The 24,210-nt window shown below is 38.4% G+C and overlaps 1 protein-coding gene across 1 annotated transcript in view; it reads right to left on the bottom strand.

The window, feature by feature from the left end:
• CCDC6 (coiled-coil domain containing 6) overlaps positions 1-24,210 on the bottom strand; it is a 97,629-nt gene that overhangs the window by 11,901 nt on the left and 61,518 nt on the right. The window contains exons 3-7 of the mRNA XM_016127619.2: positions 23,814-23,942; positions 9,717-9,820; positions 7,774-7,934; positions 3,148-3,304; positions 412-512 (exon numbers count right to left, since the gene is read on the bottom strand). Of these exons, the coding sequence (XP_015983105.1) occupies positions 412-512; positions 3,148-3,304; positions 7,774-7,934; positions 9,717-9,820; positions 23,814-23,942 (652 nt within the window). The remainder of the gene's footprint in view (positions 1-411; positions 513-3,147; positions 3,305-7,773; positions 7,935-9,716; positions 9,821-23,813; positions 23,943-24,210) is intronic.

The raw sequence follows: 24,210 nt of genomic DNA, 5'->3' as shown, positions 1-24,210 counted from the left end.
AAATGATGCCTATATTAATTAGCCTGTGGATAAAAATGAGATAATGTATGTAGACATAATGAAAAGAACCCATGAAAGATGTGCTATGATGCATCTTAGAAATCTACTCAAGGTTTCTGTCCATCCATTGGCACTTAAAATTAAGGTCAGTCAAAGACAGTCTTTTTAAAAAGGTTTTTGGAGGTAAATTCCTTTCAGGTTAAAACAAATTTTTTGAAGAAAAACACCAGCTGGCATTATAACATTTATGCTTAAAAATTACAAGACTTGGTCTTAATAGCGATTTGTTTCAATGTTTCTCAAAAATACATGATCATCCTCTCTGTTTACAAGATTTTTATATGCCAGAAGGAACACATTCAGGGATGCACCAGAAATCAGTCACAGTAGTAGCTGGGAACATGTACTCACCGGGTGATATAGGCCTGCTTGAGCTTGGAGAAGGAGTATAAGGGATTGGGCTGGACACAGTGCGAGGTCTTAATCCTTGTGCAGACATCTCGTTAAAACACCTAAGGGTCGGAGGGAGGGGGAGTAATGATCAGAATCGTCTGTCTGCATTTCTTAAAGAAAGCTCCTATGAGAAAATGTTTGACCTAACATCTTGAGGTCAAACTCAGAATGTTTAGAGGGTGATGCTGTAGCTAGGAGACATATAAAATGGACTCTCGCTGTTCTACTGCTTGGCAGGCCTCTCTCCCCAGAGGTACAGTACAGGTTAGGGAATCCGACGTCTGAGCTGAGGATGGAGGCCTGGAGACAGTGTCACACCACACAACAGACAGCACCAGGCTTTCCTCCATCACATGACAGCTGTGTAAAATTCTACTTCCACTGTCCCAAGATGTGCAGACAGGCTACGCTGTAATGGCTACATTTAAATAGTTCCGTGGAACTCAAAACCATACAAACCCTCTGAGATTTATGTGATCAAATAAAAGATTAAAGATACGTCTTTCCGTGAACTAAATGCCAACAACTCACAAGGAAAGCCTTCCTCAACAAACAGTCACATGTTAGGATATAATAAAAGACACTTAAAAGACTGCTGATGAGGAAAAATTTCTGTTCGAGAGACTTCCTGATAAGCTATCCTTCACAGGTCTCACGGCCAAAGGAAGAAACTGCCACATATGCAGGCATCTGTATCCGAGGGACGATCTCAGCCCTGAGAGTCAGTCAATCAGTTCATGGGAGAAACTTTTAACACCAACATTTCTACACTGGTGATTCAATGCGAAAAAAAAAAACCAGGCTCCTGAATCTGACATGTGTCCCTCAACTAGAAACTCAAGCACTACTTCTTCCTCTACTCTACAGCAGCCACCATGGGGGCAACGGGCTAGACTTCTTGTATTCTACACCCAGCTGGGCAGCTCAGGTTGCCTCTTGGTCTTTAAGGAATAAACACACTGGTAGACGTCTCAAGTGTCCGACTATTTTCTTTCTCCCAAATGTGACATCATCATTCCCAGTAGGGAGAGAAGATGTCTTTATTGGGCAGCTATACTCTACCTGGACTAATCCAGCCTACGAAAGATAAAGCAAACCTCCTGGAGTATCAGTTCTGAAAAAAAGTATTTATCCAGAAAATCAAAATAGCTTTAGTACTGTCATTACAGTTGCAAGAAATTCTGAAACTGCGTGTCTGACTCATAATCAGGTACAGAATACTGTGTATGTTAACTCATGGTCTGCTCTGTGTCTTACGGTAGTTAATAAAGTAGTTAATAAGTTATTTAGTATTTGAGCTGATGTTTTCAGCCAAATGGTTTTTAGAAGACAAGGATTTCAGAGAGAATGAGACACAGAAAGAAATCAGTGAGATTCAGAGTTAAGAATGATAGTTTTATGATATAAACTTGAGAAAGAATAATCTTTTTTCTCTTCAAATGAGGAAAGATACACAGTTGTTTTAAATAGCATTACCCATCGCTCTGTTCTTATAATTTTTTTTTTATTATAAAAATATAGGCCATTATAGGAAATCTCGGACTTTTTTCTTGAAATGATAATACCATCGTCCACAGCAAACTGATCAAAAGCCTTGTTAACCCACTGGATCTGTTCAATAATAGAAACGGAGACAGAGTGCTGATGTGCTAATATTGCCCACATGTTCTCAAACAACGTGTTTTGACATCAACAGCCTGTACAACTCATCACACTCATGAGCAGACCCTGGTCTCAGACACTGGCTGCTCAGTCCTGTTGGAGGGGCCCCAAGGAAGCTCAGTCTCATGTTCCGCACTGCGATACTGACCGTGAAAGGCCAGGACATCCCTGACCCAGACAGAGAATGTCCTGGCCGAAATGATCGGGTCCCCAACCGTTGAGTTTCTCTGCTGTATGACTGTTTTTTCAATTTGAATTTGTTGCTTATCTTAAGAAATAACCTTACTCTCAAGTACAGAAGAGGGGGAAGAAAGAAGCAGCAGGAGGAAAAGAAGAAGGGGAAGAAAATCTGTATGGGAGAGAAATGTTGATACTACTTCTTCTAATTAACCAAAGGATGACTCTTATTTCAGCCCATTTCTTGGCGGGATAATCAGGGGGCCTGATGTTATTAGGCTTTAGCAGGTAAATGCATTGCATTATTTTTCAAAAGTAACTGCAAAAATGCTCAAAAGTTACTAAGTGTGTTAAGGCAAGGCCTCTGGCTTTCAACAACCTCCACCTGCCTCTTGCTGATTCTTTCAACCTGTGTATGCTTTTGTTTCCTCAGGCTGTACCACTGCTTGCTTACCCGTCTCTATGACTTAAGATACTTCCACGCTTTAAACAGACATAACACAGGATTAGACGAATTCATCACAAATGCAAACTCTGTCTCCATTTCACTTCCCACCAAATAACTTTGGAAACATACTCCTCCCCCACCCCCCTGCTTTTTGTAAAATCAAACAAACAAAAAACACACAAAAAAATCCCCCCCACATAAAGAAAACACAAAAACACAAAAAACAAAAACAAAAACACCAGTCAATCTTCTTTTTCCCATTCTCAACAACTATTTCAACACAGTGGCATTCATCATCACAAATAAATGTTTAAAGCCATCTCCTTCCACATCTAACAGGGTATATGAAGAGACCTCTTGGAACTTGGTTAGTGTTTTTAAATAAGGCTCATAAGACACATGCATACCTTTCGTCATCCATTTCCAAGCTGGACTCACTCTCGGAGAGCTGTCGACAGAGGGCTTCTCTTCTCTCCATCTCCCTCTGCAGCTTCCTCTGAAGCCTCAGGTTCTCCTCTCTCATGTGACGTTCCTCCTCCAGATACTGCGCCATTTTCTCTGAATCTGAAAAGCCAGAGTTCTCAGTGAAACCATGTTTTATGCAATCATGTCCAAATCTTAAAGATGGCAGTGCAGCTCCTGTGCTATAGGCAAATAACTACGAAACAGGAGTTCTCACTCTCCCACATACAGATGAAATCTGGACTTAAAGTGCCAATGTTTACCAACAATCTGCATTTATCAAAATCATGAAAAATGGCATTGGGACTTTCAGTATTTTCATTCCCACTTACTTGCTTTCTAAAATGCTTTATGTGGAAGAAATAGTGACGTTGCAGCTACGTCTGGACTTAGCAACTACCAGAGCTCTTTATGTTGCTGGAGCTAAGAGGGGAGGGGGCCCAGTCCAGGAAACAGATTCAGCCCACGGGGGACCCTCTGAGCACCAATCCTGTTGCTCCTCAACACAAGGCACAGTGTGGCGAGTCTCCTATGGGAGGCTGTCACAATTGTTTGCACACCCGCAGTGAGACCCAGTATACTAGAACACACTCAGTAAGTTATTCTTTAAATAATAGAAATTGACATAGTACACAACTGTCATATTTCAAATAAGCTAATTTTTGGTGTGCATGTGTTGACTCATGCACAGCCTTTCTGAGTTACAAGGCAGGTAAAGACCTGTATGCAGCCAGGCTCTTGGGATGGCATCACACTTACAACGAACACCCTTCTCAAACAGCCACCCCATGCTGAGGTCTCTAGTTCCGCACTGACCTCCCAGGCCAGAGCTGACTCAGCTTCTCTATCCTAGGAATCTGAAATGTGGAACTGACATCTTCATGGCTCTAGATTCTCCTTCTGCTGAATTCCCTAGGTCATGAGCCCTGCTGTTCTGAAATTATTCTGTGCAGGATTCTTGCACACTTCAGCACCATTCCAAGAAATTACATAATATGACATTCCTGCCCTTTTTCTATTTTGCCTCAGACAGAATCTGTTGTTACTAAGTAACCAAAATAACCTTGCTACAAACTCAGTGTTTACCCATCTTCCTTCTTTTTCCTTTCTTAGCCAACGAACTTGGGAAAAGTAAAAATCTTAAAAAAAGGTAATATCTACTTCTCTTTTCTGAAAAATAGCTACACATTTCAGAGTAGCCATGATCGCATCTAAGAGAGAGTCCTATGGGTTACTGCTCCATATTATTAGCCAAGTCCAAATTTAAGGAGCTGAATGGCACACTGACCATTTCTCTCTCACAAACTGACCCTTTTTCAACTCCCAAGTCCATCAAATTCGTTTCAACTTTAAGCGACTCCATGAACATCTGACGTTTTAGCAAATAATGACTTTTAATGATAAATATTCAATGATTTCCATTATTACAGAATATACAAAAGCTCTTGAATGTCCCATTTTAGAAATTCAAACAAAAATATCAAAATTATTAAACACTATTATGGGCACTAAACATTTAAATCCCTCAGTGGTTTTCAATATAACCAGAAACCTTGCTGTTTAATCTGGATGCAGAAAATCTTTTTAATTGAAGGCATGCTGGGAATATACTTAGAAATCGTACTTTTAATAAAAACGATTTAAATTACTTCATCCCAAATATGCAAGCATGCAGAATTTTTCACTAGCTCCATGAGAAACAAAAGATTGGCTCATTGGAGTACTTGTTTCTAGAACTAGAAGGGCAGCTGTCAGAGCCAGTTACCTTTCTTTTCCATAAACAGGAAAGCTTCGCAGAATTGAGGATTCATGAGGTTTCTAGGATATAATCAGTTAAGAGGAAACACTGTCTTTCAAAGAAAATGGCAATCCTTTAGCATCTGGGGAAATCAGCAGGGGATCCTTAAACAATAATCTATAGACAAGAAAGTCAGGCACCAGAGGAGGTGGCTAGAAGACATTCTGGCAGTTCAGCAATTAATGGAGAAGCCAGGGCTTAGAGAAGGCACCAGTTCTAACACCTCTGGGTTTTCCAGACCCAGACACAGGTGACTGACCCACGGCATTGCTTGGGCGCCCTCTGCTGGCACAATGAAACACTTGATTTCAAGAGACTGGATTTACTCCCATTTATTTACTCCATTACCTTCTCTCACCTAGAGCTCCCTAGGGCTTAGGGGATACAGTTTATGTTTCTCCACACTCAGGCATCTTGCAATATTTAGTCAAAGACAGCCTCAACTGAGGGTGACTTTCAGTCAGACTCCAGAGAGGTGGTTCCCAAATGATCCAAAGGTGGCCTGGACATTTTGCATTCTTTTTCAAGTTTATGTTTAGAAAAATATCAATGCCCAGACCGCACCCAAACCAAATAAATCAGAATCCCTGAGCATGAGGCCTCTCCAGTGGCATATTAAAAACTCCCCAGGAGATTCCCCAACGTTCAACCGGAGGTGAGAAATACTGGGAGGGAGCTTCAAGTTCAGATACAGGTAGACTTTGAGGATATGGATAAGGTAGATGGATGAGGAAAAGTCATTAACTCATCCTCTAAACTCCATCTGAGCCAAGTGCCACTTGTTGGTCTTTGGTTCAGTTTACTCCGTCCTCACAAGAAAAAAAATCAGAACATCACTTATGGATGCCTCTGCAGTTTCTTCAAAGACCACATTAGTGCAGTAGAAAGAAGCAGTGAGAATGAAAATTTCATCCCGATTTCTTCTAAAAATTTTGTCTAAAGCACAAGGCAAACTGATGGCACTGGAAAGAGTTCAGAAAGGTGCTAGAAGACAATTGTCTGCTTAACACAGCAAAACTCAAAAAACGCCCTAAAGCAAACAATATGTTTTCATGGAATATATGTGGTGGTTCTCAATCCAGGGTACATATGGGAGTTACCTACATTAAAAAAAAATAAAAAAAATAAAAAATACAGAGAACCAGACTGTACCCATTAAGTAAGCCCAGAAACCTATATGGGGTTAGACAAAATAATGGACTCCCGAAGATGTCTAGATCCTAATCACTGAAGCCTGTGAATATATTTATTACCTTACATGGTAAAAAGGGGCTTTGCAGATATGATTAAGTTAAAGACCTTGAGATGAGAACTTATCCTCAATTACCTGGCTAGGCCCAATGTAATCACAGGGTCCTTATAAGGGGGAGGCAGAGAGAGTGAAAAGGAGATGTGATAAAAAAGCAGAGGTTGGAGTGATGTCAAAGCAGGGAAGGGGCCAGGAACCGAAGAACACAGGCATCCTCTAGCAGCCAGCAAATGCAGGAAGCAGATTCTCCTTCAGAGCCTTTTATAAGGAATCCGTCCTGCTAACACCTTGATTTTAGCCCAGAGAGACCTATTTTGACTTCAGACCTGCGGAACTATAATATGTGTTGCTTTAAGCTGAGTTTGTGGTCATTTGTCACAACAGCAATAGGAAACTAGCACACTGGTAATTTTTAAAGGTCCAAGGATGATCCTGGTACACCATCCCAGATGCACTACTGGACAAGAATTTACAATGCATTTTAGAAAAGAAAACAAAGATAAAATCATTGAGATTGTAAATGTATGTTCCAATTGACTCAGCAAATCCAATTCCTGAAATTTATCCTGAAGGTGTGCTTACACAGTTATCAAATGTATGTATATGCAGACATTCATTATGGTTGCAGCATCACAACCAAGAAGGGTCCACTGGTATGGGGCTAGTTAACTAAATTACGGCATAATCACATAACTGAATACTAAAGTAGCCTTTAAAAAAAGAAGGCAGCTCTATATATAATAGCAAGGAAAAAATAGCAGGATATAATGAATCAAAATAGAAAAATGCAAAAGAATATGTTCACTGTACTATTTGTATAAAAGAAGTTTATACACACACATACTTATATTCAGAAGAATATATAAAAAATGTGTAACTGTGAGAATTAGGTGGCTGGGGATTGAGGTAAAAGAAACACTTTTTTCCCCCCTGCATACCTTTCACTATATTATCTATTCAAACAAAAGAGTATGAGCAGCCTAAAAGTTGAAATAGGAGAGACCCAAGCAATGCCCTAATCGAGTATACAGAAATCTAGTTCCTTTGATTTCCAACTCAACACTTTGACTTTTTCCTAAACAGTAAGTATAAATTCCAAAAGCATTTATTCTTCAAGTACCATGAACGAATGTTAGCTGAAGTAAAATTAGCAGTAAGGAAGATAAATACTCTACTCTTTGCCTTAATGCCCCAAAAGTACATTGAGGTCTTCTGCAATATTTGTGTTAGTGTAATCCTAGCAATAAATACGAGAAGATTAAAAATATTACCTATGGTTCTGGGCCCTCCTAAAATTATTTAAATTCTTTTCTATATTCTAAACTATTTTCCCTGCCCTATTACAATATTTTTTAGAAATAATCTATTCCAGAATGACAAACAGACTTAATGAATATGTACTGGTAATAAAATACAATATGAATTTGATTAATGCAAATTAAAGGGTAGCTATCAGCAAAACCCTGTATTTGGTAAATAGATTAATTCTGCGCAAAGAAGACCAGTGAAACCAGAGCTACGCACGCTGTAACTGAGCGGCCCTCAGTTGCTTCTTCAGCCTCTCCACTTCATTCTTCAAAAATCTGATGTGACGCATCATGTTTTCTGGAGAGTCAATCTCCATGGAGATGTCTCTAGGTGATGGGGGAGCTGAGACCGGCTGGTCTAATTTCTCCTGCAGGATTCTTGATTGAAAAGAAAAGTTCCAACAATGAAAAATAGTTCCCTTTGAAAGGCAGAACAATATACTAGCTGGAGGGTTTGTTTTAACAGCAAGCTCCTGAAAATGACCAGAATGAAGTCATGGGGTTGCTCATCAACTCTGCCCATTTCACATGAACTTCACGGCACTCTGATCTGGTATTCAAGTCAAAGGGCAGAGCTGAAGGATCCGTCCATCCTTCTTTTTTACTTTTTAATGTTCACTGGTAATTAAGCTTCTGATTAGCCTGTCTGACATACAATATCGTCTGTTCGACATGTTGGTTGAGGGCATGGAGATGCTAAAGGAGTTCCACTGTCTCAATGCTTCCTCTTGAAACTTATGAACTCCGTACTATGAATCTTTGTGGAGGCTAGTGTAACATAGATACTCAGCTTCTAAAATTCCTTTCAGAAACACCAATCCTGAGGGCGTGGCAAATTGGATGGAAAACCCTTTGCTTCCGGCTACAGCAAAGATAAAAAGTTCAAAACGGCACAAAAATTATTGGGCTAATAATTGGCAGAGCTCCAACAATTATCATTAATTAGAATCACATAAAATGCTTATTTACATTCAACAGCTTTTGATTTATGAAATGCCGATTTCATATTGCTCAATGCAGTAATTTGATACTGATATATATGAAACCTCAATTACATTTTGCAAAAGAAGACTGAATAGCAACAGATCTCCATGTCCTCTTTTACAGGTTGCTGGGGGTTTTGGTTTTGTTTGTTTTTAACTTTTTACCTTTGAGTTTGCTAAGGCTAAACTGAATTAGGCCTGTTCTTGTTGAGCAAACTAGATATGTGAAATGTTGTAATGGTCCCTACATTCATTATATTAAATAATTTTTCATGATTTAGTTTATTAGTACAACTGCAATACGCAAAACATAGTTTGATTCAAGTACAGCTTGAATATTTCCCTATAGATATACCTCTAATTTTCACTTTTCTTAAAGCCTATGGTATGTCTCTATTTTGCAAATCTTAAGATGAACTCAAAATGATTTGAGTGTTCATCCAGACCAAATACTTATGTTAAAAGGACTCTGGCTGACAAACAAAGTAGATTAGTGAACATTTTCAAGAAACTCCCTTTCTACACCTATACACACATCTCGCATACAGAACTCCCTGCCATTTTTCAAGCCCTGCTCCAGCAAATCCACCCCATTAAGAATGAAATACTTAAAAATAAAGGCCTGACAGTATCATGCAGAGGGGTTCAAGAAATGGTTACTGTTAAATGTTATTTCACATCCATGTACATACATTTAACACAAAGAATCCTAACCTTAAAAATGTACAAAAACTTCTTTACGGCAAGTTTTAAAACAGACAATTTTTGTATTTAAATCTTAGCCTTCCTAATTAAGTACACTCTAAAGATGTGTAATAAATGGTACATCCGTTACGCATTTTAGAAAATTGGGAAAGCCAGTTCAATAAGGTAAAAAGTTGAAATTCCAACCATCATCTCTCAGAACAATTTAAAGGTGAACAATAGCACCTAGACTAATTTATTCATAGCCTGACGCCAAATGAAAAATTCTGCTGCAATAGTAAGAAAGAAGTATGAAGAGGTGACCAACATGAAAATAGTTCAGAAGGTTTCAACTTTTTTTTTTTGTTTGGCAAATTTAAATGATGTGCATCAATGAAAAAATTAAATGTTTCATTGTTATTCTTCAGTCACATCAGAACGGTAATCTAGCCACATACATACACCCCGTACTAAAAAGCAAGACTAAACCAACCGCTTTTCGGCTTCAAGTTTATCCATTCTTTTCCAGAGACGATTAACTAGCGCTTCTTGTTCTTGTTCCAAAGTATTTTCAAGGTCGATCTTCTCCCGTCTCAACTAGAGAAAGGAAAATGTTTTATTGAGAATAGTAGGCCACTTAAACTTTGTTAGATTTAATTGGACCATTAGGACTCTTTATCTGGCGAAAACTGCAAAGAAATGACCAATTTTCTGGCACAGACACATTAAGTGCATCTCAGTTCTTAAACTTTAAATGAGAAAACCAAGACATGTTCATTCTTTGATGTTAAAGCTTAATTGTTGTCTGGTACATAGCTTGTTTCTGCATTTATTCAAGGGACATGGAAGGTCTTCCTTAAGAGGTTCTACTGACTTGTCCTACTTGTCTGCTTGTTGACTTATCTGGGTTGGTCCTCCCAGTCCTGCATATATAGTTCAATGTAAAGCCAAAAGGTTCTATTATCACTTATACAATAAACAACTCTAATACCTCAAGACAATTCTACATACTGGTCAATGAATGTACTTAAATATGTCTTAACATATAAAAACATGCACAAAATGATAAACATCAATCAATTCACAATACTGGTTACCTCTGCGGAGGGAGGGAAGAAGGGACATTTGATTTAGGGGAAGATATTCAGTTGTGGAGAGAACCCCCCAAACGCATTCTACTTCATAAAAAGAAGCAAACATGGAAAAATTCATTTAATTGATCAATATTGAGAAATATGTGAATACTGAGAACAAGGCCAGAAACTGGTTAACAAGGATGTAGCAGCAAACCAAGGAATCAGATATTTCTGTCCTAGTGGAACTTATATTTTAGTGGGGGTCAGGACAGTAAATGCAACAAAAAATTCCATACTTCGTAGAGAGTGAAAAGGATATGAAGAAAAAGAAGACTGGTGAGAGGGACAGGAAGTGCAATGACAAAGAGATTTCACAGCGACGGGTAGAGGGAATGTGTTATATCACTCTTTGTTCTTGTCTACATGCTTGAGACATTAAATAATTTTAATAGGAATTTTCTTTAAAAAGAGAAGGCTGTTACTGCCCCCATGGTGTCCCTTCAACCAACAGCAATTCGCCTTTTCGATCACTGAGTCAACAAATTATTTTTGATTGCACAGCTGCAAAAATGCCAAGGTGGCAAATTTCCACATTTCCTTAGCAGGTCATAGAGGCAAGCTCCTCAATGATTAAAGATCCCTGTGTATACAGTAAAGTGAGACCAATACCATGTATATAATGTAACCTTTTAAAGCAGCCAAAGCAGACCTGATTCAGCAAGTGAATAAGCCCAGATCACAGAGTCAACTGAAAATACAGCTTCGAAATATTTTCTTTGCATGGAGGAGAGAGGAAGGGGTGCTGGGAAGTCAGAAATAATTTGTGCTGTGAAGTTGGGAGCAGGCTAACACAAAATACCCCTCAGAATGTTCAGTGGTTTCTACCTGCAGCAACGAGAAACCCCGGAAAATCTCATAGAACTCCTATAAATAAAACTTAGTGATTCTCTGGGCTAACCACATTTTTGGCCAAGCTTTAAAGTACAGTTCATAGCCATTTTTTTTTTTTTTAAAGAAACAAAATTCCAAGGCATTTACCTTTTAAGGACTCTAATTCCTGTGTTTAACTAAAAGCATTATAGCGGGTACTTGGTAGGCAAGAAAAATTCAAGCAATGCATCATTTAGAAGTAGAGAAACTTATGCCTAATTACTTATTTCAGAGTAATCATGCATAATGCTAATCAATATTTATGAAAAGCAAAATCAAGCCAAAGCTGTCTTTGCCCATGGATAACTTATGAGGTGTGTGGTTCTGAGCAGGTATTCACCTACTGTGAGCTTCAATGTCCTTATCTAGGAAATGAGAAGGCTGACCTGCATGAATTCTGAGGTCTCTTCTAGGGTTATCTAGTCTATCACTCTGTCAGTCTCAAGTTGGCAGCTGTCTTCAATCTGGGCTAGCTCGGTTAACAGATTTTTAAAGCTAGAAGCAGCAAGACAAATCATCCAAATTCACCCTTTCATTTTAGAGCTGAAGAAACCACTGACTGGCCTGGGAGATGATGTGACTCATGCAAAGCAAGACTACCAGGATAGGAATGGAAATCAGACACCATTACAGGAGCTGGGTCCTATCCAACCGATGAGCAGAGAATCTTAAAAGAAAAGCAGGGTTTGGGGTAAATCATGCCATGGTTTGTGAGCCTACCTCCTTTGCCAACAATTCTTGGGAGTAGCAGAATAGGGGAGTGGGGTAGCTTAATGAGTCTGAGAGATGAGGAAACAGACAAGAAAGCAGGAAAAATGGTTGAAAAGGTACATGAATCTGTTTTCTTTTGGCACTAGCTATCAATTTACTTCTCACTTCAGCAAACCAAGGCTTCCTGGGGGTGAAACTTGGGTTTGCTGTACCAATTTGCTCCCCTAATTTTTCCCATGAAGCAGGCGACACAGGAGGCCCTAGCTCAGCAGCTTAGATTTGGGTGTTTCATCGAATAGGCTGACAGTGCTATCTGAGTTCACAATATCTTTAGCCTTACAAAGAGCAAGGTTTCCTGTCCTGTTTTCTAAGTTTAAAAGTCTCAACTTTTCAGTATTGCATAGGAGTTCTCATGGACATTAAAGGGCAGAGAAGTCACGGGAAATGGTATTATTTATGATTATGATTAATTTCCCCTTAAATTCTTCATCAGAGTTGCCCTTCTACCTTCAGCCCACTAAACTCCACAACCTACGTATTTAGAGCCAAAGCGTACGTACACACCAGTTCTGCCAATTCAGACAGAAGTGTATTTTCAGCGCTTACAATGCCCTGATATTGAACAATCCTCAAATCTGACAGTATATGTTAAGTTTATAGGGTAGTAAGTCAGAAATTCATGCTTGAATTGAAACATCAGCGCAACGATGCATTGCTTTCTTTCTACTGGTCCCTACTGGTAACATTTTCCCTAATCACCTTCCTAATAATATCGGATCACTATTTTTTTTTTATCAGTGTTTATGCAACAAGCATCTGCTCATCCATCGCCAAACATCAACTTTTCGGGCTAACCAGAGCCCCTTCTAACTGCTTATTCTGCGAGCACCAGCACCAGTGGATAGACAGCTGATGTGCAGAATATATATTCACTAGAAAGGCTGCTTTGTTAATAAGTCAGTTCAATGGACTGACAAATTCTTTACTTCTTTTCAGTAGCTCTCCCTCTCATTACAGGTTAATGTCAGACCAAGAGTTCTGACTATGTTCCCAAAATAAACATATAACTTCTTTAATGGATAAACTTATTGTATATAAATAAAGCTGGCTCATTTGAATTCACTGCCCGTCTTGGCTGTGTCTTCTCAATGGGCAGACATTGACCACCATCAAAAAAGCAGTAAAGGTAGGGGAGAGCCGGGACATAGCTCCAAACACTCCCAGATTTCTGTCTCACTGTATTTAATAAGCCAGAACTATGATACTGGGACGGAGGTAGACATGCGGGAAAGGAATGCTTGCAAAAAGGCCTGAGAACTTCTAGCTTAACCGTGTGTTCAACCATAGCATTTTAAAAGGTGTTAGGTGGATCTTTTCAATCTACTTTGAAAAGCTTTAGGCCAACTACCATATTTTCATCATTTCTAAGGAAAAATATATTTTGAACCTCAAACATCTGACTTAAAAGGAGAATACTGTATGTCAACTGTGCTGAAAAATTCAAAAACATTTTTTTAAAAACATATATTTGGGAGGCAGTCCATTATTACTAATCCAAGATAATAAAGAGAAGGAAAAGCCCATTATATAAAGCTACCATATAAACAGAACACAAACATAGTTTGTTACGGCTTATAGCAAAAAGCACTTAGAATGATGATGACATAAGCAATGTACCTGATGTTTAAAAGAAGAAACAAGTACACTCTCTAGGACCTATGTTAACCAAACTCTTAGTTGGCTAGATTTTTTTTTTTTTTTTTAAGAGGCAAATCCTAAGAAAACAAGTGTGTGATGGGGATTAACACAACAATCACCAAAAACCTTCCAGGTTAGGTAGTATCTAAAAGCCATTAACAGTTTAGCCCAATTTCTGAACAACTTATTATGTAATACCAAAGATACTCGAAGCAGTGACTCTGAAGGTATACCAGAATCATCTGGGAAAACAAAAAGCACAATATTCAGAAAATGACTAAAACAATGAACACAGTCTTTGCAATGGAGTGAATGTTTGTGCCCTTCCCCCCAATTCATATGTTGACGCCTAAATCCCCAACCTATACCCTGATGGTATTTTGAGATGGGGCCTTTGGAATGTACTCTCGGGATTCAGTTGATGTCATGAGAGTGGGACCCCCGTGTTGGGATTAGTGTCCTAAGAGTTGTGAGAGAACTTACTGCTTATTGCTCTGTTCTCTGCCATGTGACGATTCAAGACGTAGGCAGTGTGCAGCCCTTAAGAGGGCTGTCACCAGAATTGTCAAGCTGGCACCCTGATGATCTTAGACTTCCAGGCTCCAGAACTGTGAGAAGTAAATTTCCCTTGTTTATAAGCCAGTCTTGTTATAGCAGCCCATATGGGCTAAGACTGTTTATTCCTAGTAGAGCAGAGACAATAAAAGCTGTTACCTCAACCTGCTGTTCTTTGCCAATACACCTGAGTGAATCAAGGTTTTACATACATATAGTAAGTTCTCATTTAACGTTGTTGACAGGTTCTGGAACTTTAAGCAAAACAATGTATAATGAAACCAATTTTACCAGAGGCTAATTGACATAAACAAGAGTTTAGTTCCTACAGCATCTCATCAACGTTATAAAGAAATGACGTTGAGGACCTGCTGGACATAGGAAAGAAGTGACTAATAGGATCCATGAGGGAGCTATTAAAATACAACATGTGCAACTGACATGAAAAGAGCTGAGAACAATGCACAATGGTCCTTGCTTCACAGCAAAGCCTTCACAAATTAAAGCAACGGAGACAAGTAAAGTAAAACTTAAACACTGCCTCTGTTGGCATCTGTTCAGGCAATCAGTGGAATTTTGCTCAGCCCTGGCAATTCTCCTCATAGGCAAGAGGCATCTGACCCTCGCCTTCTGGAACAATTTTTTTTTTTTTTTAAAGAAATCAAGCAGCCAAATTGTGTTACAGATGAGTTAAGACAGGTGTTCACAGACCTCAGAGTCCCCAAGGTACCTATTTGATTAATCAAGCTGAGACTGGTTTCTGAATTGAAAACAAGTTCTAGGTCATCACTACAGCTCGTGCAATGCTGAGCACAGAAGAATCAATGGAGGTCTGTCAGTGAAGATCAAGAGAAAAGGAGTAAAAGGATGGTTACTTTCAAGTGTAGGAGGTCAAAAATTACAGTTGAAAAGAAATCTATCTACATACCTCAGAAATACACTGATAAAGAAAAAAATTGATATAAAAAATCATAAAGAAATATATAACAAGTATATAGTGTGTGTGTGTGTATGTGTGTGTGTGTGTGTGTGTGTGTGTGTGTGTGTGTGTATATATGGCAAGATAAATTGGGCTGTCTCTTGGGTGAAAATAATATTGATGACAATTTATCTTTTTTTCCTGTCCCCAATGAACATTTACTATTTTCAACAGAAAAAATTTAAAGACATCTAATCCTAAAAACTTACTATTTCCTAATATAATTTAATAGCATATCCATTAATTTAGGATGTGAATTTACATATATAAAATGCAGAATGAGCCAATAAACTCTCAGGGGATAAATGATAGCAAAGACTTTGCTATCTGGAAGATTGAGAATTTTCCATTTGGCCCAGAATTAATCTTCTTTACCACAACTCACAACTGTTTTCTTCTCAAAAACTGTGTTCTTATAAAAATTGTTTTTTTTTTTAATGGATATAACTTCAGGACCACATTAATATCCCATCAATATGTGAAAATGACACTATTTCATAGCATACCAACTCAATAAATTTTGCTTTTGTTCAATGATATTGAGAAATAAAAGGCTTTATGAACAAGACACATGTATAATAACTCAGATTTACATGATTTCTGGACTTAGGTTTTCACCACTTGGATATCAGCACCATATTATACAAATTTGCTTACTGAGTTTATAATTTTAGGGGACTCTTTTTTAGCAAATAAATACCATTGGTGGAAGCAGGTTTCAAAAAGTATTGGGTGTACATCCTCTTGCTACATTAAGGGTGCCATGGAGAAGTCCCTGGGAAAGAAGTTACATCAGTGACTATCATCTGTCCATTATGTAAAATAAGCTCCCTTAAGAAAAAAACATTAGGGAAATGTTTCTTGATGTGCTTTATCCAAAATGGAAGTTCTTAGATAAAAGGAATCATTTCTTTCTAGTCATTACCACATCCACCCACTTCCTTACACAGAATTGTTGGGATTTACTTAGCCATTCATTCATTTGCCATGGTTAAGTGAAGGGAGGATGGCCCTTCTAAGTCACCAACCAAATTCTTGTTCTGGTCATGAAGAAACAGACTTTGTTCATTTCAAAATTACAAGCAACTAGGAAGTCTCAGTATAGTATCTCTGGATTTTACTGCCCTTACTGTAGCACACCAATGCCCTTCAATTTAACAGGCAAAGTCTTCACTTCCAGTGCATGGCCAGAGATACAGTTAGATCACGATGAGGTTCTTCTACATAGGAAACGCATTTTGAACATTTTCCCTGCCATCATGTAACACTGTTCATACAAAATGATCCACGTGGCAAGTGGTATCTGATGCTTCAAAATAAAGCTTAACAAAAATAGAAGACAGTGTATGAGTTTTCGTAATTAATTGAAATGGGGTTTAGGGAAGGAATTCTGGGGAATTCCTTTTCTTTTTCTTTTTACTTTTGGTTACACTCTGCAGAGAGACTTATTTGTGTCCCTGACCAAGCTCGGAGTCTACTTTCACAGACCTGGAGTTGAGACCCCTCAGTATGCTTCATGACATCATCCTGACAGCTCCTGGATTTTAAAACCAATTCACTGAACAGATGCCTTCCGAAGCTTCTTTTGAGTACTACATATTTCCCCTAGTTTACCTTCTTGCAAGGCACTAAATCCCGCTTATTTTTCAGCTTCTTCCTGCCTCTACCAAATGAGCAGTAAGTAAAATACTTGTTCCAAAGCTTCTCATGTGGCCTAAACATCTACAAGGATTTGCTACAATCAAATTCCCATCAAGTGGATTTTAGGGTTTACTGTGTGACTGTGCCCCCAAAGCAGCCTGTCTAAATGTGCAGAGATGAATTATGTTTTACCAGAAAACATTAAAAGCAGGGCAGCAAATTATAACATGCCCTCAGAGACTGTATACACAATCTGCCAAAATCCCTTCTTTTTGCTTGCCCAGTAACAACTTCACGTTTTCTTCAGGAGCTCTGTTCTCAGCATCTCTGCTCCATGCAGTACCTCCATACACTTTTTACTGCATACCTTCTCTCCCAGTGCTGTCTCCTCTCACATCCTCACTTCCTTGCAACAAGCTAGACTTAGATCTATCCAGTCCGTGTCAGTTAACTAATCAAGGGTCCTGCTCAGTTGGTATGGTGGTAACGCTCTGCCTTCCACAGAGCATCCTGATTCACTGTTCATAGATCCACTGGCCTCCCTCCATGAGGCCAGAAACCCTTCTTAGCAGAGTTTGTGGCAGAGTGCAAGCACATAATAAAGGTGTGCTGAATTAATGTAGGATGTGTGCATTTTGTCCATGCACTGGCTGCAGCATGGACAAAAAGAAAGTCAAAGTGGCAGTGTCAGAGATGACACAGGAGCATATCGATTCATAAATTAAACAGACAAATAACCAAGTCAAGGAAGGTAGTGAGGCATTTGAGGCTCAAATAATATGCACATGCATTTTCCTGGATATTTATATGTCATTTACCATATATAATAATATAATGTCATTTACCATAAACATTAGATAGCATCTTTTATTGTTAATGGCAGCAGCTACAATTTTTGGAGACCTTACTCGATGTGATTCACCAGGGATATAGTATAAGGTCAACATTGTGCCTTCTCTCCTTTACCTTCTAGGGAATTTATAGAGAAGAAACAATTTGATTGTTTGTTAATTGCTATTTGTGTACCAAGTATTACAAGAGAAAATACTTCGTAGCCCAGACCCCTAAGTGACTGAAGGAGGAAAGTCGTTAAGATGAACAAGGATGGGACAGGGGAGGGAGAAGGTGGTCCAGACAGAGGAAACAGACACATGAAGATCTAAGGCAGGAAAGCACTGGGCACATGAGAGCATCTTTCTCAACTGGCAGGTCACGACCCATTACTGGATTGTGAAATCAGTTGAGTCAGTCATGACCTACATTTTGCTAAAAATGAAATAGGATTGAATAGAAAATCAGTGCAAAGCATGTAAGCTTGTTTGATGAAACTTATTCCAGTCATACATGCAATTACAAAAACATCACTATGTTTGGTTACCATGTAAACTTATTTCTTGCTGTGTAGTCATATTGGAATACTTCTGCTTCATAGGGATGAAAGAAATTCAACATGCATAGAATGTGAGGAGAGGCAAGATGGAAAATTCTCCCAACAAACTTACAAGTTAGATATTATGCCTGTGTCACAATAGTGGTCACAGTTTATTTACATGGAAGTGAGATTAAGGAAGAGTGTCCCTAATCTACACAAGCTAAAATACTGTCATTACAAATAAATGATAATGAATAAAAAACTTACCATTCTACTTCTAATTCTGACCATTAAACATGGATGTCTGTGCTTCGGTAGGAAAGGACATCTTGGATAAGAAAATATACCTCAAATTCCAGGACTAACCAAGAAAACTACACCGAGCCAACTACAGGGGAAAAAACTAAGGTATCTGGTACATGGCAGGCAATCTTGTTCATTCGATAAGTGTTATTTAGCCAAAGTATATGACTAATTCTCTACTAATTTATTCCAGGATTTTTCTATTGTACTACCTCATACTGGTTAAGTAGCTAGTCCATCTATTTATGGTTACTCTTTTTTTCTTTCCCATAAGACAATTTTCGGAACCAATTACACAGAAGCTCACATCTGCTGAGCTGAACCTCACTTAATAGTATGTGCCTTTTAATGCTAGGTATTCTTCTCCAGAAAGGTAAGGAAAATCTTTCCTAATTGGCAGAAATCGTTCAGATGAAGATTTCTTTACATTAAGAGAATATTCCAAGTTCTAAATGTTCTTACCTAAGAAAATGTGAACACCAATAAAAGACTAACAGTAAACATACATTGAACGAAAATCTTCAAATAGAGTTTACAGGCACTGGCCACCATTATTTGTTAAAAAGGGCCCCTAACAGCACTAAAGTCATGTTGACTGGTCAAATCCAGTTCATTAGACTAATACTGTAGGTGCTGCAAAGATTTCACAATCTGACATTATTCTAAACACGCTTTTTTACACATGCTTACAAATTGTTAAAGATTCAGAATGCTAAATAGATGCCAAAAGGGTAACATAAAGGATAAGGACTCATTTGCTTCACAGTTTGAGGAAGGCCTCTTCTTTTCTCCCTGGGTTTCCATTTCCGAAAAAGCAGTGTGAGCAGGTGAGGCCACTTACAAGCCAAACTGGTCTATCACTGAGCAGCGAGCGGCCTCCAATCACACCACGCCCATCCCCCCGCCCACCTGCAACAAGGAGGGAAAGGAAATGTGGGAACAGCAGGCTGTTGTCCCAAATCCTAGCAAGAGATTTGGTACTCTTGCCTCTGGATTTCCTCATGATTTTCCCATTGTCTCATGTCTCCACTAGTGTTTGGGGACAAAAGTAGACTTCCCTATAGCATGGCCTTCCAGCTCCAATATCCTATGGGATTTCTATAAGCAAAACACCAAGAGAACAGAACCATTTCCAGCCCCAAGACCTTGATGATCAAGCTGTTAACATTCCCTATTTGAAGAATGAAAGGATCCCAGATTTTGGGCCAAAGAGGGTAAGTGCTACCTGACTAATTAGGGTGCCCATGCTGAAGGTCTGGCTTTTAGAGAAAAAAACTTATGATGAGGACCTTCTGGCATGTGAGTTAACTGGAATCTACTCTGAAAAAAAGGTCAAGACTGTTTCAAATCAGGTTACATTCTGCTTTACAGATAATAGACAGGTGCCTACTTAAAAACCATTACAACCCAAGCTGTACCTTCAAAACAAACATGTTAGGGCCAATACAAATCCCTGGCAGAAGGCCTCCCAATATCCCTCTTCAGGCTCAACCCATTAGGTTCAAAATATGGATTTTTAAATTAATAGCAGTACCTACCCTCATGTTGAGTGCTTATGTAGCAGGCATTATGTGAATCACTTTATACTCTCTTCCCTTCACTGTACCTAACATAAGCCTGCTATTGTTGCCATTTTATAGATAAGGAAACTAAGGATCAAAAATGAATTGACTGAGACAAATGGAGAGCCACATACAAAAGAATGAATCTAGACCCTTATCTCACACCATATACAAAAATTAACTCAAAATGAATTGAAGATCTAAATAAAAGAGCCGAAAGTATAAAACTTAGAAGAAAACATACCTTAGATTTGGCAATGGATTCTAAGATATAACACCAAAAGCACAAGCAACAAGAGGAAAAAAATAAGATAGATTGGACTTCACCAGAATTAAAAACTTCTACACTTCAAAGGACTTTATCGAGAAAGTTAAAAGCACACGGAATAGGAAAAAATATTTGCCAGTGATATATCTGATATAGGACTTGTATCTCAACTATATAAGGAACCCTTACAATTCAATTATAAATAGACCTTGAATAAACATTTTCCCAAAGATACACAAATGGCCAAAAAGCACCTGAAAAGATGCTCAACATCAACAGCCATTAGGGAACTATAAAACCACAATGAGATACCACTTCACATTCACCAGGATGGCTATAATCAGTATGATGCAACCACTTTGGAAATGTCTGGCAATCCTTGCAAAAGGTAAACACAGAGTTACCACGTAACCCAGCAATTCAACTCCTAGGTATATATACATCACCTTCCCACCCCCCATAAAAACAGATGTCCACATAAAAAATTGCATATGAATATTCATAGAATTATTCATAATAACCAAATGGTTGAAACAACCCAAAAGTCTATCGAACGATGTATGGATAAACAAAAATGTGGTATATCCATACAGTGGAACATTATTTGGCCGGGAAAAGGAATGAAGTACTGATATACGCCACAACATGGATAAAAGCATCATGTTAAGTGAAAGAAGTCAGTCACAAAAGACCACATATTATATAATTCCATTTATATAAAGTATCCAAAATGGGCACATATACAGAGACAGAAAGTAGAGTGGTTCTTGATTAAGTGGGATAGGGAATTGAGAGACAGTTGAAGGGTACTGGGTTTCTTTTTGAGGTGATGAAAATATTGTAAAATTGATTGTGGTTATGATAACAACTCTGAATTTACTAAAAACCATTCAATTGTACACTTTAAATAGATGATTGGTATGGTATAGGAATTATATCTCAACAAAGCTGGTTTTGGAAAAAGAGTGAACTACGATATCAAGCTGAGGAAACAGGTTCACATCTGGTTCCTTTCAAGTACAGTGCCCAGACTCTAAACACTATACTGCCTTCAAAAATACAATGACTGCTCTCCACTCACCTGTCCAAATCCACACTTAAACTCTTCCAACGAAGCCATGGTAGGGCACGAGACACATTGGATAATTGCCTTCGAATAGCTTATAATTTTAATTGGTCACATAGAAGAACAAAGGTGTATGTAATATATAAATTATAAAGCATAGTGTAATATGTGCCTTTGCTCTTCTGATAATAATCTACAGTGTAGGATACCTTATATAATACAGACTATGACATACATAATCCCAAGCGATGACTGTAAGTGAGGGTAAGATCACATCCATGGAAACACAGAAGAGATTTATTTCTACTGGAGGAAAAAGGTAAACATTTCCCCTAAACACTGATTAAAATTATTTATAGCTAAACAAAATATGGAGTAAAATCTCCACATTTAATCATCCTGGACATATTCAAAACAAAGGGGGGGAAATATTATGGTAATGTTTAAATTTCTCCGTCTTAAATAAAATAGGGACTTGATGTCCTGAATCTGAGGTTTCTTTCTAGGATAAGGCTTAGCAAAGCACATATTCCATTGCGGAAATCCATTTTTTTACTGTTGAGGTCTGAAATAAACCTAAAAATGCACTAACTCATTAACTTGGGAAGAATGTATGCCTTGGGCCTCATTTTAAAGGGGTTCGGCTACTACAGTCCCCAAAGAGTCTTAAGAGGGTGCAGCAAGCCATCCTCTCTGTCAGGGGCTGCCCTTCCCTGACACTGGGCCACTACCTCCACCTTGTGGTCACAGCTGAACCCTGGGGGTCATAGCCCATGTCCCAAAATCTCCTTAGGAGTCTGTGAACAAATACAAGAGCAAAGCTATTTAAACCAACCACCATCACTGTGAAGGCTATGACTAAGTGAAGGTTTCACAATACTCATTACTGTGAGAATTTCACTTGGTTAATTCTTGATTACCAAGCACCAATAACAAGTACTTGGTGTATCAGGGATTTAAACAAGAATCTTCAAAGCTTGAACTTGTACAGAAAGGGCTACAGCCCTTCCTGAGAATTAAACAGGTGAACTTTGGAACAAAATGTTTTTAAACTGTGAGGGAGGAGTGTTCCCAATTTAGATACTGCATCTGAATTCTGAAGATAAATAGTAAGGACAGATTACTCTGGGTATGTATAAAATAGCCAACCCTTGGAAATGGAATTTATTTTTTATTTTTTTAACTTTTACATGGAAGAGATGGAGAAATTTTTTTTGGGTCATTATTCATAGTGTTGGAAAACCCAGTAATATTCCTCCCTTTGACATATAGGTAAGACATAAGAATAACACAAAAAACCAAAAGTTTGCTAGACTCGTTTAAAACAAACCCTAACTTCTCAAACCCCACATTCCCATCGCCATTTCATTCTCAGGGACAATGATGATGCTAAAGCAGTTCTGAGGGTGATTTCAGAACCAGTCAGCACGGATACACAGAAAGATCCTAAAGTTGGGAAAAATCGGACAACTCTGCACGAAAGGTTTAGCCAAATCATCAAAACGTTAATCAGGATCCAAATTACCAAGAGCTGGAAGATGTTAATCAGTACACTGAATTTTACACGGAAACAGTGGCACACTATGGTCAGCCTTTTATAATTTAGCTTAGGGAAAATGAAATTTCAAGACACTTGAGTATGGGAAAAGCATTAGGGAGGATATATGCCAGGGATTGACAAGCATTTCTGACATATCAACCTGGACGGACAGAGAATGGCAGCTCACAGAGATCTGTGTGCTCGAGTATAAGGACCAGTCTAGACTCCCAAGGTAAGAACTGTGATCAATTTCCAAAGTCTGCCAAGGGCAAAGGATTGTGAACTGTTACTTTCTACCTTCTGTAGAACATACCATTTCTGGTTTTAGTTTGTCCCTCTCTGTTTACAAATGGAAAACTGGTACCAAAGAAGTTAAGTTAATTCATACAACTAGTTAGTGGCTGAACTGGATGTGCAACCAAGTCTCTGACTCCATAACTGTATTAACAATTCTAGTTGGAAAAAGAAAGCGTTCACATAAGATCGCTAATAATTCAAAAAAGAAAAATGCTATTGTTTGTTCTGAAGAACCCCTGAAAGAGAAGTTTTAGTTCCATAGCAACACTGTCTCAGGAACCTTCACAGAAACTACCCTGTGGTTAAAAACACGTTCTTTCCCCTTTGCAAAAGGAACCTAACATTTCCTGCCTATAAATCAGTACAACACATCTCCTGAAAGTTTATTAATTGTGGTTAAAAAAAGAGAAAGTGTGTTAGAAAGTGAGCAGGTGCTTTGCAGACCTGTCAATGCTTACTTCAGAAATGAAGTCTCCACTGTGAGAAGAAAAAGCTGAAAAATATTTTTCACTTATATTCCTCAGGGCATCTTAAATCTCGAAAGAACAGTTGTTATGAGGAAAAAAGTATAGAGAGAACTACAGATTCTTACCTGCTCTAACGTAAGCTGCTTAGAAATGGTATCATTCTCCAGTTTTTTAATTTTCTTCATCAGTTTGTTGACCTGGAATTCCTGCTCCTGCTCGAGATGCTGTTCCAATTCGGCTTTCTCATGTTGCAACTGGAAAAGGAAAAAACAAAAAAACAAAATACAGATGTGTAAATCAAGACACTGAAAAGCCACTGAAACAATGGCACCAAAAGCTGGTTACACTGAGTTAAGAGACACCATCACAAAAGTTATATTACTCAGTTCTGCTCATATATTCAAATGTATACCTAGTAACCTCTTCCTAAGTGATTCCCTAATAACCCAAAATTATAGTGCAAATACACAGGCACTTGATCTTAGCCAAAAGGTTGAGAAATGATAGGGCAAATATATATGA

This window comes from Rousettus aegyptiacus, unplaced genomic scaffold (assembly GCF_014176215.1).
Source record: "Rousettus aegyptiacus isolate mRouAeg1 unplaced genomic scaffold, mRouAeg1.p scaffold_m13_p_6, whole genome shotgun sequence".
Classification (NCBI taxonomy): domain Eukaryota; kingdom Metazoa; phylum Chordata; class Mammalia; order Chiroptera; family Pteropodidae; genus Rousettus; species Rousettus aegyptiacus.
This window is presented reverse-complemented; position numbering and strand designations above follow the sequence as displayed.